Below are 12,288 nucleotides of genomic sequence, written 5' to 3'. Positions count from 1 at the left end.
TACTGTGTGAGCTTGGCAGTAATGGCTCTTTTGGTTCTTGATTTTTTCTTACACAAAACGAGGGTGTTGCAATAGATGATCTCTGATATTCCTTCCAGCGCTTGTGTTCTGTGATTTTATTATTTTAAATAAGAAAGCCAAACAGTGGAGTTAGCTTCTGACTATAATGCTCAAAGTATATTTTTAATTTGACTCTTAACTAATTTCCATGTCAAAAATGAGACTTCTATTGATTTCAGATGAAAGCAGTGGCTGGTATGAAGATGTCTTACCAGGTACAACAGGCAATCAACACATGCCTAAAAGATCCTGTAAGGGGTTTCAGACAAGATGAGTCCTCTAGTGCTTTGTGTTCACACCTTTACTCCATGATACGTGGAAACCGCCAACACAGACGGGCCTTTCTGATTTCTTTACTCAACCTCTTTGATGACACAGCTGTAAGTATAAAAAAATTATTTTAAGAAAATAAATGTTCTATCAGTTTTATGCCTAAAGTAGTCATCATTTTGAAAATATTACCATTTTAGTAAATAATAGTGACTGTATTAAGTATGTGTTTCTTTACATCTTCTATAGTAATTATAAGGTATATAGTCAAATTTGGAGAGGAAATTTTGCATGAGTATAAATACAGTGAGGGATAAAATGTAATTGTGTCTCCATACTGAGTGTCTTAATAAACTTTGATAACAGTTCTTTTAAGCATAATTTTAGATAAGCTCTATCACTAAACTCTCACTTTGGAGAGGATAGGTTACTTCAGTAAATAAGGTGAAATTTCACTTATTTCTGTCACACTCAAATATTGTTAGAATAACTGTTGCAGGTTTTTAGCTGCTGAGATCCTTATTTGTTCAACTTGACTTCCTTAATGAAGAGCCCACTTTTGTGTAATTACAATTTTGATCCTTTGGGTTATTGCACAAGTTGCATTGGCCAGGTCCATAAGCCAAGAAAATAGAAAGTCCTGTTCTTTAAGCTTACCTCTTAGTGTGTTCATTCATTTTACATAAATATTTATTCAGCACCTGCCATGTGCGGTAATCATTGTGCTAAGAGATGAAGATAAAATAGTAGGTAGGGCAGATGTAGTATCTGCCCACATAGAGCTTACCAGTGTGTACAGTGTGTGTGTAAAGTTGTGAAAAGAACAAAAGAAGGGGTTTTTTTTTTTTTAATCACCTAAAAGTTGACTTTGTTATTATCCCAAAACTAGAATTTTTTTCAATAAAACAAAATTTAAATTGCCAGAATGTAGATACTTTACTAGACCTCTTTTTAAGTGCTACATGAAATTTTTTGATATGTAATCTAGCAAATAAATATTACAAGCATCTATTTCAGAAATACTTGGAATATAATTTAATCATCATCACCACCACCACCACCACCACCATCATCATCATATCATCATCAGTATTAAGTTTTCATTGTGTATAGGGCGTCATGCTAGTAGTAGAAATGGTATGATATAGTAGTCTTGCCCTCACTGATCTTACCTCCCTCCAGTTGTGGTGACAGGACACAATATAAAGGAAGTAAAATATAGTTAAGGTTAGCATATTCTGCGTGCCAGGTGGTTTGTACTATAGATACTGCTCTAGTCCTTGCGTCTCTGAGCTTCATTCCTGTGTGGTTTCATTGCCCTGCTGTCTGTCATTAGCTCAGTGTTCTGTCACCCCAGCATGTGCTATGCTAAGCTGGTAATTCAGCTGTCATAATGGAATGCTGTCTCCTGGCTATTTCCAACAAAGGATATCAGAGGAGGAACAAATCACTGAAGGCCTGGGAGATTAGATGAGATAGAAATACTGCTTAAGCCAGGGTTAAAAACATAATAAAGGTACAAAGATAAGAATGTGTGGGAAATAACGAATAGATTGTTACTTGACTGGAGCAGAAAGGTCATAATGAGGCATGGTTTATGGAGGGTCTTGTAGACAGTGAGAAACCAAAAAAAGCATTTGAATAAAGTGATGAAGACGGTGCCAAAGAGCATTTTAGGAACATGGATTTTTTAGCATTGTGTTCACACTGGAGCTAACAAGATATTGATCTATTATGATGACAATAGGAAAGGAAAGAAGTGTTGTGAAGAAGTAATAAATGAGGCTGTGTGAGAATTGTCAAAGGATAACTGGAATATTTTTATCCTGAGCACCTGAGAAAATAATAGGATCGTTGAAAAGGAGTTGAGAAGGACATAGAAAGAGGAGTCGTCAAAGAGTTAGGAAGAGAAAACTAAGGAAGAAGAAAATTTCAAGAAGGAAAGGGTGGAGAATAATGTCTGGTGCTACCCAGAAGTCAAGGAGAATAAGATATTTAAAAAAAAGAAATGGGGCAAGATTAGATGGCAGCTGTCAAGCAGTGAGGGACACAAGCTTGATTGTGATTGAAGAGTGGTGAGGAAGACATGGGAGGAGGAGCTCTAGAGTATTCTTTTAAGAAGTTTGATTTTTGAAAGGAAAGAGCAATATAGGACTTTTTTATGACCAAAGTTGAAGAATTTCAGAGTTTTAAAAAGGTTTATTCAGAGTAGTCGTGAACATTTTCAGTTTTGGGGGGGGGAATATATATATATATATATATATATATATATATATATATATATATAAATTAGTGTTAAAACTAATAGACAAGGTGGAGTTCTGTGTCTGCATTTCCCCAACTTTAACACGTAAGTGTTGATACATATTTAAAAATAAAAAATAGAGTGTTAGCAAGTTTATTGCATCTGTCCTATGGGATTTTGTTGTTGCTGATGCCGCTGTTGGGTTTTGCGTTGTTTGCATGGCAGGACGGGGGTAGGTGAGATGGCAGGAGGGGGAATGTGTTTTGATTGCTATATTTTCTCTTTCCTTTTTTTTTCCCCTAAGCTGTGTTTTAAAGGAATTTAAATATTAATGTGCCTTTCTGTTTATATTCATTCTGTATGATCATGAAATACTGAAAGTCTCTGCTACTTCTTTTTATAGCAACTAGTAGTAACCATAACTTTTGCCTTAAATTTGGTATGGCCCTATCAGAACGACTGATACTCTGAGTTTTGAATATGTAGGAAACGGACAAATGTTTTTTGAATACATGAACTTTGATTTTTTTTAACCCACATGTTAGTACTATGATTACTGCTTATTTTTGAGGGCAGAATAGTAACTGTGTGTAACTGATCTCCATATGGGTTAAACTCTTAGAAGCACAATGACAAATCATTATGAATTCATATGTATACTTTCTGATGTGGTATGGATTTATCATAAAGACTCCATATACTCTATAAGAAAACTTCAGGGAATCCCACTTGGGTGCACTGAAAAATTTCACCTCTTCCCTTCTTGAGGTCCATGGTATAAGTCATTATGAAATCTCTTAAAATGGGTATAAGATTATTTTATAAAATCCATTTCTGTTCCCCCTCATCCCTTTTTCTTACCTCCCTCTCCTGCTCTCTCCCTCCCTCCTATACCCTTCTCTTTCTGAAACATTAACTGAGGTGAAAGTGCCCTCTAATATTTTTCCTAAAAAGGCTTTTTGGATGGATTTCTAGATTATCCACTAAACATGTGTACCTTTTTTTAAAATTTACAGAAAACAGAAGTGAATATGCTCTTGTATATAGCAGACAATCTAGCCTGTTTTCCATACCAGACACAGGAAGAGCCGTTGTTTATAATGCATCATATAGACATTACACTCTCAGTTTCTGGTAGTAACCTACTGCAGTCATTCAAGGAGGTAAGTTACACACATTACTATTCTTAATGCATCTGTCAGAGTGCAGGCATGCTCTTCTCACTGTTTTGTTTCCATTGTTTTTTTTGTTTTTTTTTTTTCTTTTCACAGGTAAAGTCTTTCTAAATGAATTTGTTAAAATCTGGGCAGTGTTTGAATTGGGGAGAAGAAGTGGGTTGCCATTTAATTTCTGTTAAGAAAGACCTAAAGCCATTCCATTCCAGATCATTTAAGTGGAAATATATACACACATATATATATTTATATATGGATTGTTCTTTTGATAAGCCATCCCACTTCCTTTTTTCTCTTACTTTAAGCACTGATCTTAAGTGTTTGGTGTCCATTCATATATTCATTTAAACCCCATTTTAAAGCATCTTGCTATTCTATAAATCTGGTAATACTGTAGATCACAATAGTATACTTGAAGAGATATAAATAGATAGCTTACTTATAAGGAAAAACAAAATGTATAATACTATTGATTTCCTTATCCCTGAGCACCAGCATCACAATGGAACTGGCATACTGTGTGCCCAAAATCTTTACCGTGTTTATTACAAACCTTATGTCTTCTCTTATGGTTTTTAGGAGGAAATGTAATTGGTTTCATTTGTAATAGCACCTGGTATAGCACTTGAACACCTAGTAGGCACTCAGTAAATTATTTAAAAATTAATTGGAATATTTTATGTGCCTGATGATACAGGTAGATCTCATTTTACGAAATTATTGTGCTCAGAACTCCCCCTGATCACACTAGTAAATCAGGGAGATCATTATAACACCCAAGGGTTGGAATTATAAAGGCAACTAAACCCTTGTTGCTTGAAATGTGCACCATGACCCAGCAGCACTGGCCTCACTTGAGATCTTGTTAGAACTACAGAACCCCAGGTCCCACCCTAGACCTGCTGAAACAGTCTGTATTTTTTTAATAGAATCCCTAGGTGCCCCTTAAAGTTTGAGAAGTTAATAATTTCCCAGAAACTTTAGTCATCATGTTATCTTATTTTACTTCACTTACTGTTGTGGATATACTTGTAAATGTTTCTCCAGTTTTATTTCTTCTTTAACAGTAATAATTGCTTTGTAATCTGGTCTTTTCCCTCTCTTAAATCCAGCTGACTTTATTTCTTTTTAAGAGCTAACAGTTTCATAAAGTACCAAGAAAAACAACCCACAGAATTTAACTAATTTAAGAAAAGTTGCATATTCTCTTGTTGAAAAGTTCTTAGAAGGGAGAGTTTGATAGAAGTTGGTGTGTTCAAGCCTATTATATTCTCTTCAGTTAGATTATATTTAGCACTGTTTTGTTTTTTTTTTTTAAATAATCTCTCTGCCCAGTGTGGGGCTCAAACTCATGATCCTGAGATCAAGAGTCACATGCTTTACTGACTGAGCCAGCCAGGCGCTTAAATTAAGCGCCCTTACTTAAATTATAATTACTGTCTTTTCTCTGTAGTGATCTACCTATGTACCAAATCGATACTTTTATAACTAATTTATCTTTCATTTCTATCCTATAACAAAATTGTTTCCCTTTGATATTTCAGAAGGGCTTTTGGGGAGGGGGCATCAGAGCAATGGATTACATATGATTTTGTTTAGTCTTGGAACCTAATTGTTTATGGAAAGTCAGAAGGTTTCAATATAAAATATTAATTTAGAGATGCTTTTTGAAGCTTGTGAATAGAACATAATTATTTATTAGTGGTATTTTGTTACTATTTTTCCTTTTTTTTCCCCCCCCCCAGTCAATGGTAAAAGACAAAAGGAAAGAGAGAAAATCATCACCTAGTAAGGAAAATGAATCAAGTGAGAGTGAAGAAGAAGTTTCCAGGCCTCGGAAGTCCCGAAAACGTGTAGATTCAGATTCAGATTCAGATTCAGAAGATGATATAAATTCAGTGATGAAATGTTTGCCAGAGAATTCAGCTCCTTTAATTGAATTTGCAAATGTCTCCCAGGGTATTTTATTGCTTCTGATGTTAAAACAACATTTGAAGAATCTCTGTGGATTTTCTGATAGGTAAGGTTACATAAGCAGTGAGAGAAAAAACTTTACCCTGTTCAAATTATAAAGAAATATGAAACCCAGTTTTGATTGCATGTTTACTTTCATATTAAAAATGTCCCTTCTAAAGAAGGAGTTTGTTCCTTTTTGCCGCTATATAGTATTCTGTTGTGTAACATACCACAATTTGTGTGCTGTTTGGAGAGGAAAAACATTCCCTAGTTGTATTATAAGTGAAAGGACTTACTTTGTTGATTTCCTTAAATTGATCTTATTAGAGAATTAGGCTAATCTTAAAATAGATTGCAAATTTAAGTTTTTAAAGAGCTATGAATAAAGAATAGATGCAGACCAACTAGGCTGAGCTCCAGTAGAACCCAAATAGTCTTTAATGTACTCTATAAAGTAAGGGATAGGAAAGTGCTGATTGTTGTGAATGCCCTATAATTTTACCCATGACTGGTCACTATAGGTATCTTTTTTCTCCCTATACCCATGAAACTTTGGTCATTTTTCATATTCATGAAAACCTTACACTAGGAATCACAAAGTCAAATGGTCCTAGGGGACAGATCATGAAACAAAGTAAAGTAGATTTGGTAGAAATTCACTGGCAAACTGGAAAGAGAGTGTTTTATTTAAAGGGCTCAGGTATCACTCAGATGTTCATCAGTTTGTCACCATGGAAGAGGGTGAGCATGATGTGGCCAGGAGCTTCCACTTTTTCAAGAGAAGCTAGATAATCCAGGTTTTTATGAGAAATATTTTGATGTTAAATGTTGGCAACTAGTTCAAAATAATGTAAAACCCTGTAAGGTCTTGGAGTGGTGCTAGGGAGTTGAGAAGATTTTAAAGCCAGAGTTGTTAATAATATGAGACAGGTTTGTAAACATTCTGGCTGCTGTGTAGACGATGAATAGTTGGAGGGCAAAAAAGTGGAGGTAAAGCAGTATTTATTTTGAAACTGTTCTGCAGTCAGAATCATGGTATTCAAAAACAGACATGAGAAATTACTTGCATTTAAATAATGCCTCTATTCAAAACAAATACTGATGGAAACAAGAGGATATTATTCTTTTTAATCTTTTCCTTTATGTCTTTACATCCCTTTTTTAATTATTTTTGTGTAGAAGTACACGGTTGAAATCTGTGTGACAAAAATTTTAATTATTAGTAAATGATGTTTAACTACAATCACTTAAATATAAATGCCTGAAAAATTTTTAAAGTTAATGACTTTTGTTTTCCCAAAACAGTAAAATTCAGAAATACTCTCCATCTGAATCTGCGAAAGTATATGATAAAGCGATAAACCGAAAAACAGGAGTTCATTTTCATCCCAAACAAACACTGGACTTCCTGCGGAGTGATATGGCTAATTCCAAAATCACTGAAGATGTGAAGAGGAGTATAGTAAAACAGTATCTAGATGTGAGTAGTGAAACCAAAATACATTTCCTTCTAATAATACTTTTTTGAAAAGAATTCTTTGGGGAGAGATGGCTCTCTCCCTTACATGGAAGCTTCATGAACTATCAGGATTATTTTTCTCTGTGTGGTTTTAATGAGTTACTTGAAGCTTGCCTTTCCCATTTCACCCCCTTGCATCATATTTTGTCTTAGAAAATGCCAGGCCACCACTCACGTTATTTTAGTGAGAATGAGCGTTTGTAGGCAAGTTTCAGGGAAAAGCCATGCCCACATATGTATTTCTTTTTTAATTCAGTAGATTACATGGTTTATAGTTCACAAAAGCAAAAATCAGGAAAAGTCATCCTCCTGCCCTCTTCAGCCATTCTGTTGCTCTCCTTCCTGGCAACCAGTATTACTGCTTTTTCATGCATTCTTACAGAAGTGTATACAGGTTTATATACTTGTATATATCTTACATATACACTCAGTTAACATACTGTGAGAGTGTGTATGTATAAAATGAGCTTTTTAAATGTCTTTAAGAATAGGCAAATTCATAGAGACAGAAAATGGAATAGAGGTTACCAGAGGCTTGGGGGGGTGGGGGAAGGAATGGGGAGCTGTTGTTTTATTTTGTTTGTTTGTTTGTTTTTTGCTTTTTAAAGATTTTATTTATTTATTCATGAGAGACAGAGAGAGAGAGAGAGAGAGAGAGGCAGAGGGAGAAGCAGGCTCCCAAGGAGCAGGGAGCCCGATGTGGGACTCGATCCCAGGACCCTGGGATCATGACCTGAGCCGAAGGCAGATGCTTAACCATCTGAGCCACCCAGGTGCCCGGGGAGCTGTTGTTGTAATAGATACAGAATGAGTTTCTGTTTGAGATGATAAAGTTCTGGAAATGATGATGATGATGATTACACAACAGTGTGAATATACTTAATTGCAGTGAATTGAACACTTTAAAATCATTAGAATGGTGAGTTTTACGTATATTTTACCACAGGAAAGTTTTATGTTTAAAAACATGGGGGGGTGGGGTTTGAGATTGTCCCTAAAAATAAAAACAATTTTTTATTTTAATCTACTTAAAGCAACTAGCTGAACATAACTAATAATATTTTTGACCAAGAATGAAACCTACACAGGGGCACCTGGGTGGCTCGGTCAGTTAAGTGTCCGACTCTCGGTTACCGCTCAGGTCATGCATGATCTCCCTATCAGGAGATAGAGTCCCACTTTGGCATTCTGCTCCCTGCTCAGCAGGGAATCTGCTTCCCCTCTTCCCTCTTTCCCCCTCCCCCATCCCCTGCTCACGCACTCTCTCCCTCCTCCTTCCCTCCCTCTCTCCCTTGCTCTCTAAAAATATTTTTTTAACATTTTTTTATTTTTTTTAAAGATTTTATTTATTTATTCATGAGAGACAGAGAGAGTGAGAGAGGCAGAGGGAGAAGCAGGCTCCCAAGGAGCAGGGAGCCCAATGCGGGACTCAGTCCCAGGACTCTGTGATCATGACCTGAGCCGAAGGCAGACACTTAACCATCTGAGCCACTCAGGCGCCCTAAAAATAATTTTTTTTAAATAATGAAACCTACACATGTTTTTCATATTATTCATTGACTGCAAACCTTATACTCTAAAGCTGAAAATTATTTTAGTTCTCTTTTTAAATGTTTTAACATCCTTTTCTTCCTCTTGTATCTTCCTCTACCCCCTTGGCAGAGGGCACAGGGGATAGAGAACTTGAAAGATGCCTAACAGTAATTAATTATTAATCATCTGGTTACTTGATGACTTGGGCCAGGGTCAACAAACTCCATCTTACAGGCCAAATCTGACCCCTGCTGCCTGTTTATTATTTTTTTTAATTCTTTTCCCCACTGCCAATTTAAAGTTTTATTGAAACAGCCATGCCCATTCATTTATGTATTGTCTCCAGCTGCTTTCACACTACCATGGCAGAGTTATGGAGTTATGACAGAGACCATATGGCCTACAAAGCTGAAAATATTTACTCTCTGGCTCTTTATAGAAAAGATTTGTCAGGCCCTGTCTTGGGCAGTAGCAAAAATCTATTTAGCTTCTAAACTAGTACCCACACGCAACTACTGCCTAGAAAACATTTAGGAAAAAACTTAAACAGGAAACATTTAGGGATTTAACAGGCTTCTTTAAGATTATTTACTTAACTCTAAATTCATATCTGATTTTTGTAGTTCAAACTTCTCATGGAACATCTGGACCCTGATGAAGAGGAGGAAGAAGGGGAGGTGTCAGCTAGTACAAATGCTCGGAACAAAGCAATTACCTCGCTGCTTGGAGGAGGCAGCCCTAAAAATAATGCAGCTGCAGAGACAGAAGATGATGAAAGTGATGGGGAGGATAGAGGAGGAGGCACTTCAGGGGTGAGGCGGAGGAGGAGTCAACGTATTTCGCAGCGTATTACGTAAAATGATTTTTATGTGCTTATATATGTCAGTCTATTAAATGTACACCAAGTAATGTAATACTTATGAGAGAAAACATTTTGTAGATAGAGATTCTCTACTTAACCATTTATACATCCTTTTGTAGAAAGTTTAACATAAAAGACAATAAAAAAGAAAAAAAACAGAAATGAGACTTATCCAGCATAAAGGGTTATTAATTTTTCTTTGGATTGTATTAATGTGTGTTATCCTTTTTTATTGTTGCTAAGTTTTATGTAGCTTTATGGTTCATATGTATATATAATTTTATATATCAATAAGAGTAAAGACACGGGTACAAATTAAGAGTTATATGGTTTTACAAGTATATGTTAACCCCTTGGCGCTGGCGGTCACGGTGCGTCTCATTGCCGGCAATGGAAGTGTGCTGGGAAATCCCAACTCCCGGCGTCAAGGGATTAAAAGCAATAAAAACAAAAATTTCACTAAAATTCTTTTGTGTAACACTTCGTCTTTTTTCCCCCCCCCAATGTTTTAGTCATTGAGAAGGTCAAAACGAAATTCAGACTCTACGGAGTTGGCAGCACAGATGAATGAAAGTGTTGACGTCATGGATGTCATCGCTATTTGCTGTCCAAAGTACAAAGATCGACCACAAATTGCAAGAGTAGTACAGAAAACCAGCAATGGCTTCAGTGTTCAGTGGATGGCAGGCTCCTACAGTGGCTCCTGGACTGAGGCTAAGCGCCGTGATGGCCGCAAACTGGTGCCTTGGGTAGACACTATTAAAGAGTCAGACATTATTTACAAAAAAATTGCTCTAACGAGTGCTAATAAGCTGACTAATAAAGTTGTTCAGACTTTACGATCCCTGTATGCCGCCAAGGATGGGACTTCCAGCTAATGAATTTGTACATGCAGCCAAATTTACAGGAATTTTTTTAAAAGGCAGAAAAACTTGAAATATCAACATTCTGGCAAAAAAACAAAAAAAAATCAGTTTTATGAAGAGTAAGAATGGAACCTGGGATGCAGGAACAAGAGAAGGAAATGTTGGGCAAACATTTTTGTGGGAGCTCCCTTCGCTGTTGTGCAGCAGAAACAGATTCTCAGTTCATTTCTACTCCCACTGTATTATAGTTTAACAAAAATTGTTTATATCTTGGAAAAAAAAACTTTCTGTTTAAAAAATAAACAAGTGAATGTTGGAAATTAGTCTGTTAATGTTCTTAATAAAGTGTTCTTGGAGTTTAACCTAGCAGCGGATGGCTTTCTTTAGCTTAGCCCAGTTTCCAGGGAAGCATTGTTTTTTCCAGGCTGTAAAATGGCAGAATCTCCTGGATATATAATTTATTCTGTTGAAAAAAAAAAAAAAAAGCATGCAGTATCTATGACCTATCTGCAGAAGGAGTTTTTGTAAATGTAGATTTTGATGTATTAGGTCACCCTGAAAACAATACAAGAAAAGGGATCCCCAGGCAATCTGGTGGAGCGAATACTGCAATAAATTTTTTTACTTCTCTTTGTTACTTGTCTGTTTCCATTTGAATTTCTTATTGTAAAGATCTGTTTAAATCCATTTATATTATTTTGCAGTCTTTTATGTAAAATTTATTATATCACTGGTTTTCAAAGCAAAACATAAAATATTGTTTATACAGTTTGTATAGGCTGACTTCTGAATAATTGGTATCTATTATTTTCATTCCCATAAGAGGGTGTAAACAATTAACTCCAGGGTTTTATTGTATCCTGCAATATTTAGTATTAACTATATATGATTTAGCACTGTGCCAAACACATTTTCAAGAGTACATTTTGATATAAAAAGAAACTATAGTTTATTCCTTGTATGCTTCAATTTCTTTCTAGTGATGTTACGATGGTAATATTTATTTTTAAACCTCGGGAAAAGCTAACAATCATGCTATTTTGGGAAACTAGCATTTCTCTTAGTTAAAATTATGCCGTGTGTTATTTTAGAGATAGAGTTGAGTATGACACTTCGTAATTACATTACATTTTTCACAAGTTATTTTTTAACACGGAAAAAGGAGTAATTTTACTAGTTGAGATGTTTATTCATTTTCTATTCTAAACATTTTATACCTCTTTGGGGAGCGGTTGTTTGTTACTACAAATGGGGAGAGTTGGGTATTTAATCATTTGATCTGCATAGTTGATGCTCAGAAATAGTAATGCCTAAAATTACAGGGGAGAAGGTCTGTTTCAAATTTAAGTTTTTAAACAATGTGTACTTACTTTTAAGTTCATTTTTAAAAGTTGACCTCTTTAGAATGTTAAGTTTTATGAAATTGGCCAATAAATGAAAATACTCAATTTGTGAGGAAGAGTGACATTGCCACAAAATACCTTTTTGTGAACACCTATTAAACCACAATGAAAATAACTTTTCAGGATCTATTTCCTATGTGGAATTCTTTCAGAACATTTTCTTGAAGGAAATGTTTTCCAACTCTTCTTCTTCCTCTGCTTAGTTGCCTGTTTCCACTTCCTTTTTACTGTGAACTCTGTAGAACAAAACCAGATTGGGTTTCCCCCCCCTGGGAGTATGTTTAATCAGCAAAGGACTTGAGGTAGCTTATGAAAACAACAGTGATTTATCAAAAAGAGTAAAATACTAATAATTAGAAAAAAATATAAGAATATAAAGTGTAGCCTGTAGAATACTAA

At 35.4% G+C, this 12,288-nt stretch overlaps 1 protein-coding gene across 1 annotated transcript in view; it reads left to right on the top strand.

Annotated features, from left to right (window-relative positions):
* The window catches only part of NIPBL (NIPBL cohesin loading factor), a 198,218-nt gene extending 187,370 nt beyond the window's left edge, over nucleotides 1-10,848 (top strand). The window contains 6 exon segments of the mRNA XM_035727556.1: nucleotides 240-440; nucleotides 3,592-3,738; nucleotides 5,496-5,770; nucleotides 7,012-7,186; nucleotides 9,382-9,570; nucleotides 10,133-10,848. Of these exon segments, the coding sequence (XP_035583449.1) occupies nucleotides 240-440; nucleotides 3,592-3,738; nucleotides 5,496-5,770; nucleotides 7,012-7,186; nucleotides 9,382-9,570; nucleotides 10,133-10,498 (1,353 nt within the window). The 3' untranslated portion in view covers nucleotides 10,499-10,848.
* The last annotated feature ends 1,440 nt before the right edge of the window (nucleotides 10,849-12,288 follow it).

The sequence above is a fragment of the Zalophus californianus genome, chromosome 5 (genome assembly GCF_009762305.2).
Source record: "Zalophus californianus isolate mZalCal1 chromosome 5, mZalCal1.pri.v2, whole genome shotgun sequence".
Classification (NCBI taxonomy): domain Eukaryota; kingdom Metazoa; phylum Chordata; class Mammalia; order Carnivora; family Otariidae; genus Zalophus; species Zalophus californianus.
The sequence above is the reverse complement of the archived record's forward strand: the minus strand, read 5'-3'. Positions and strand labels throughout refer to the sequence as shown.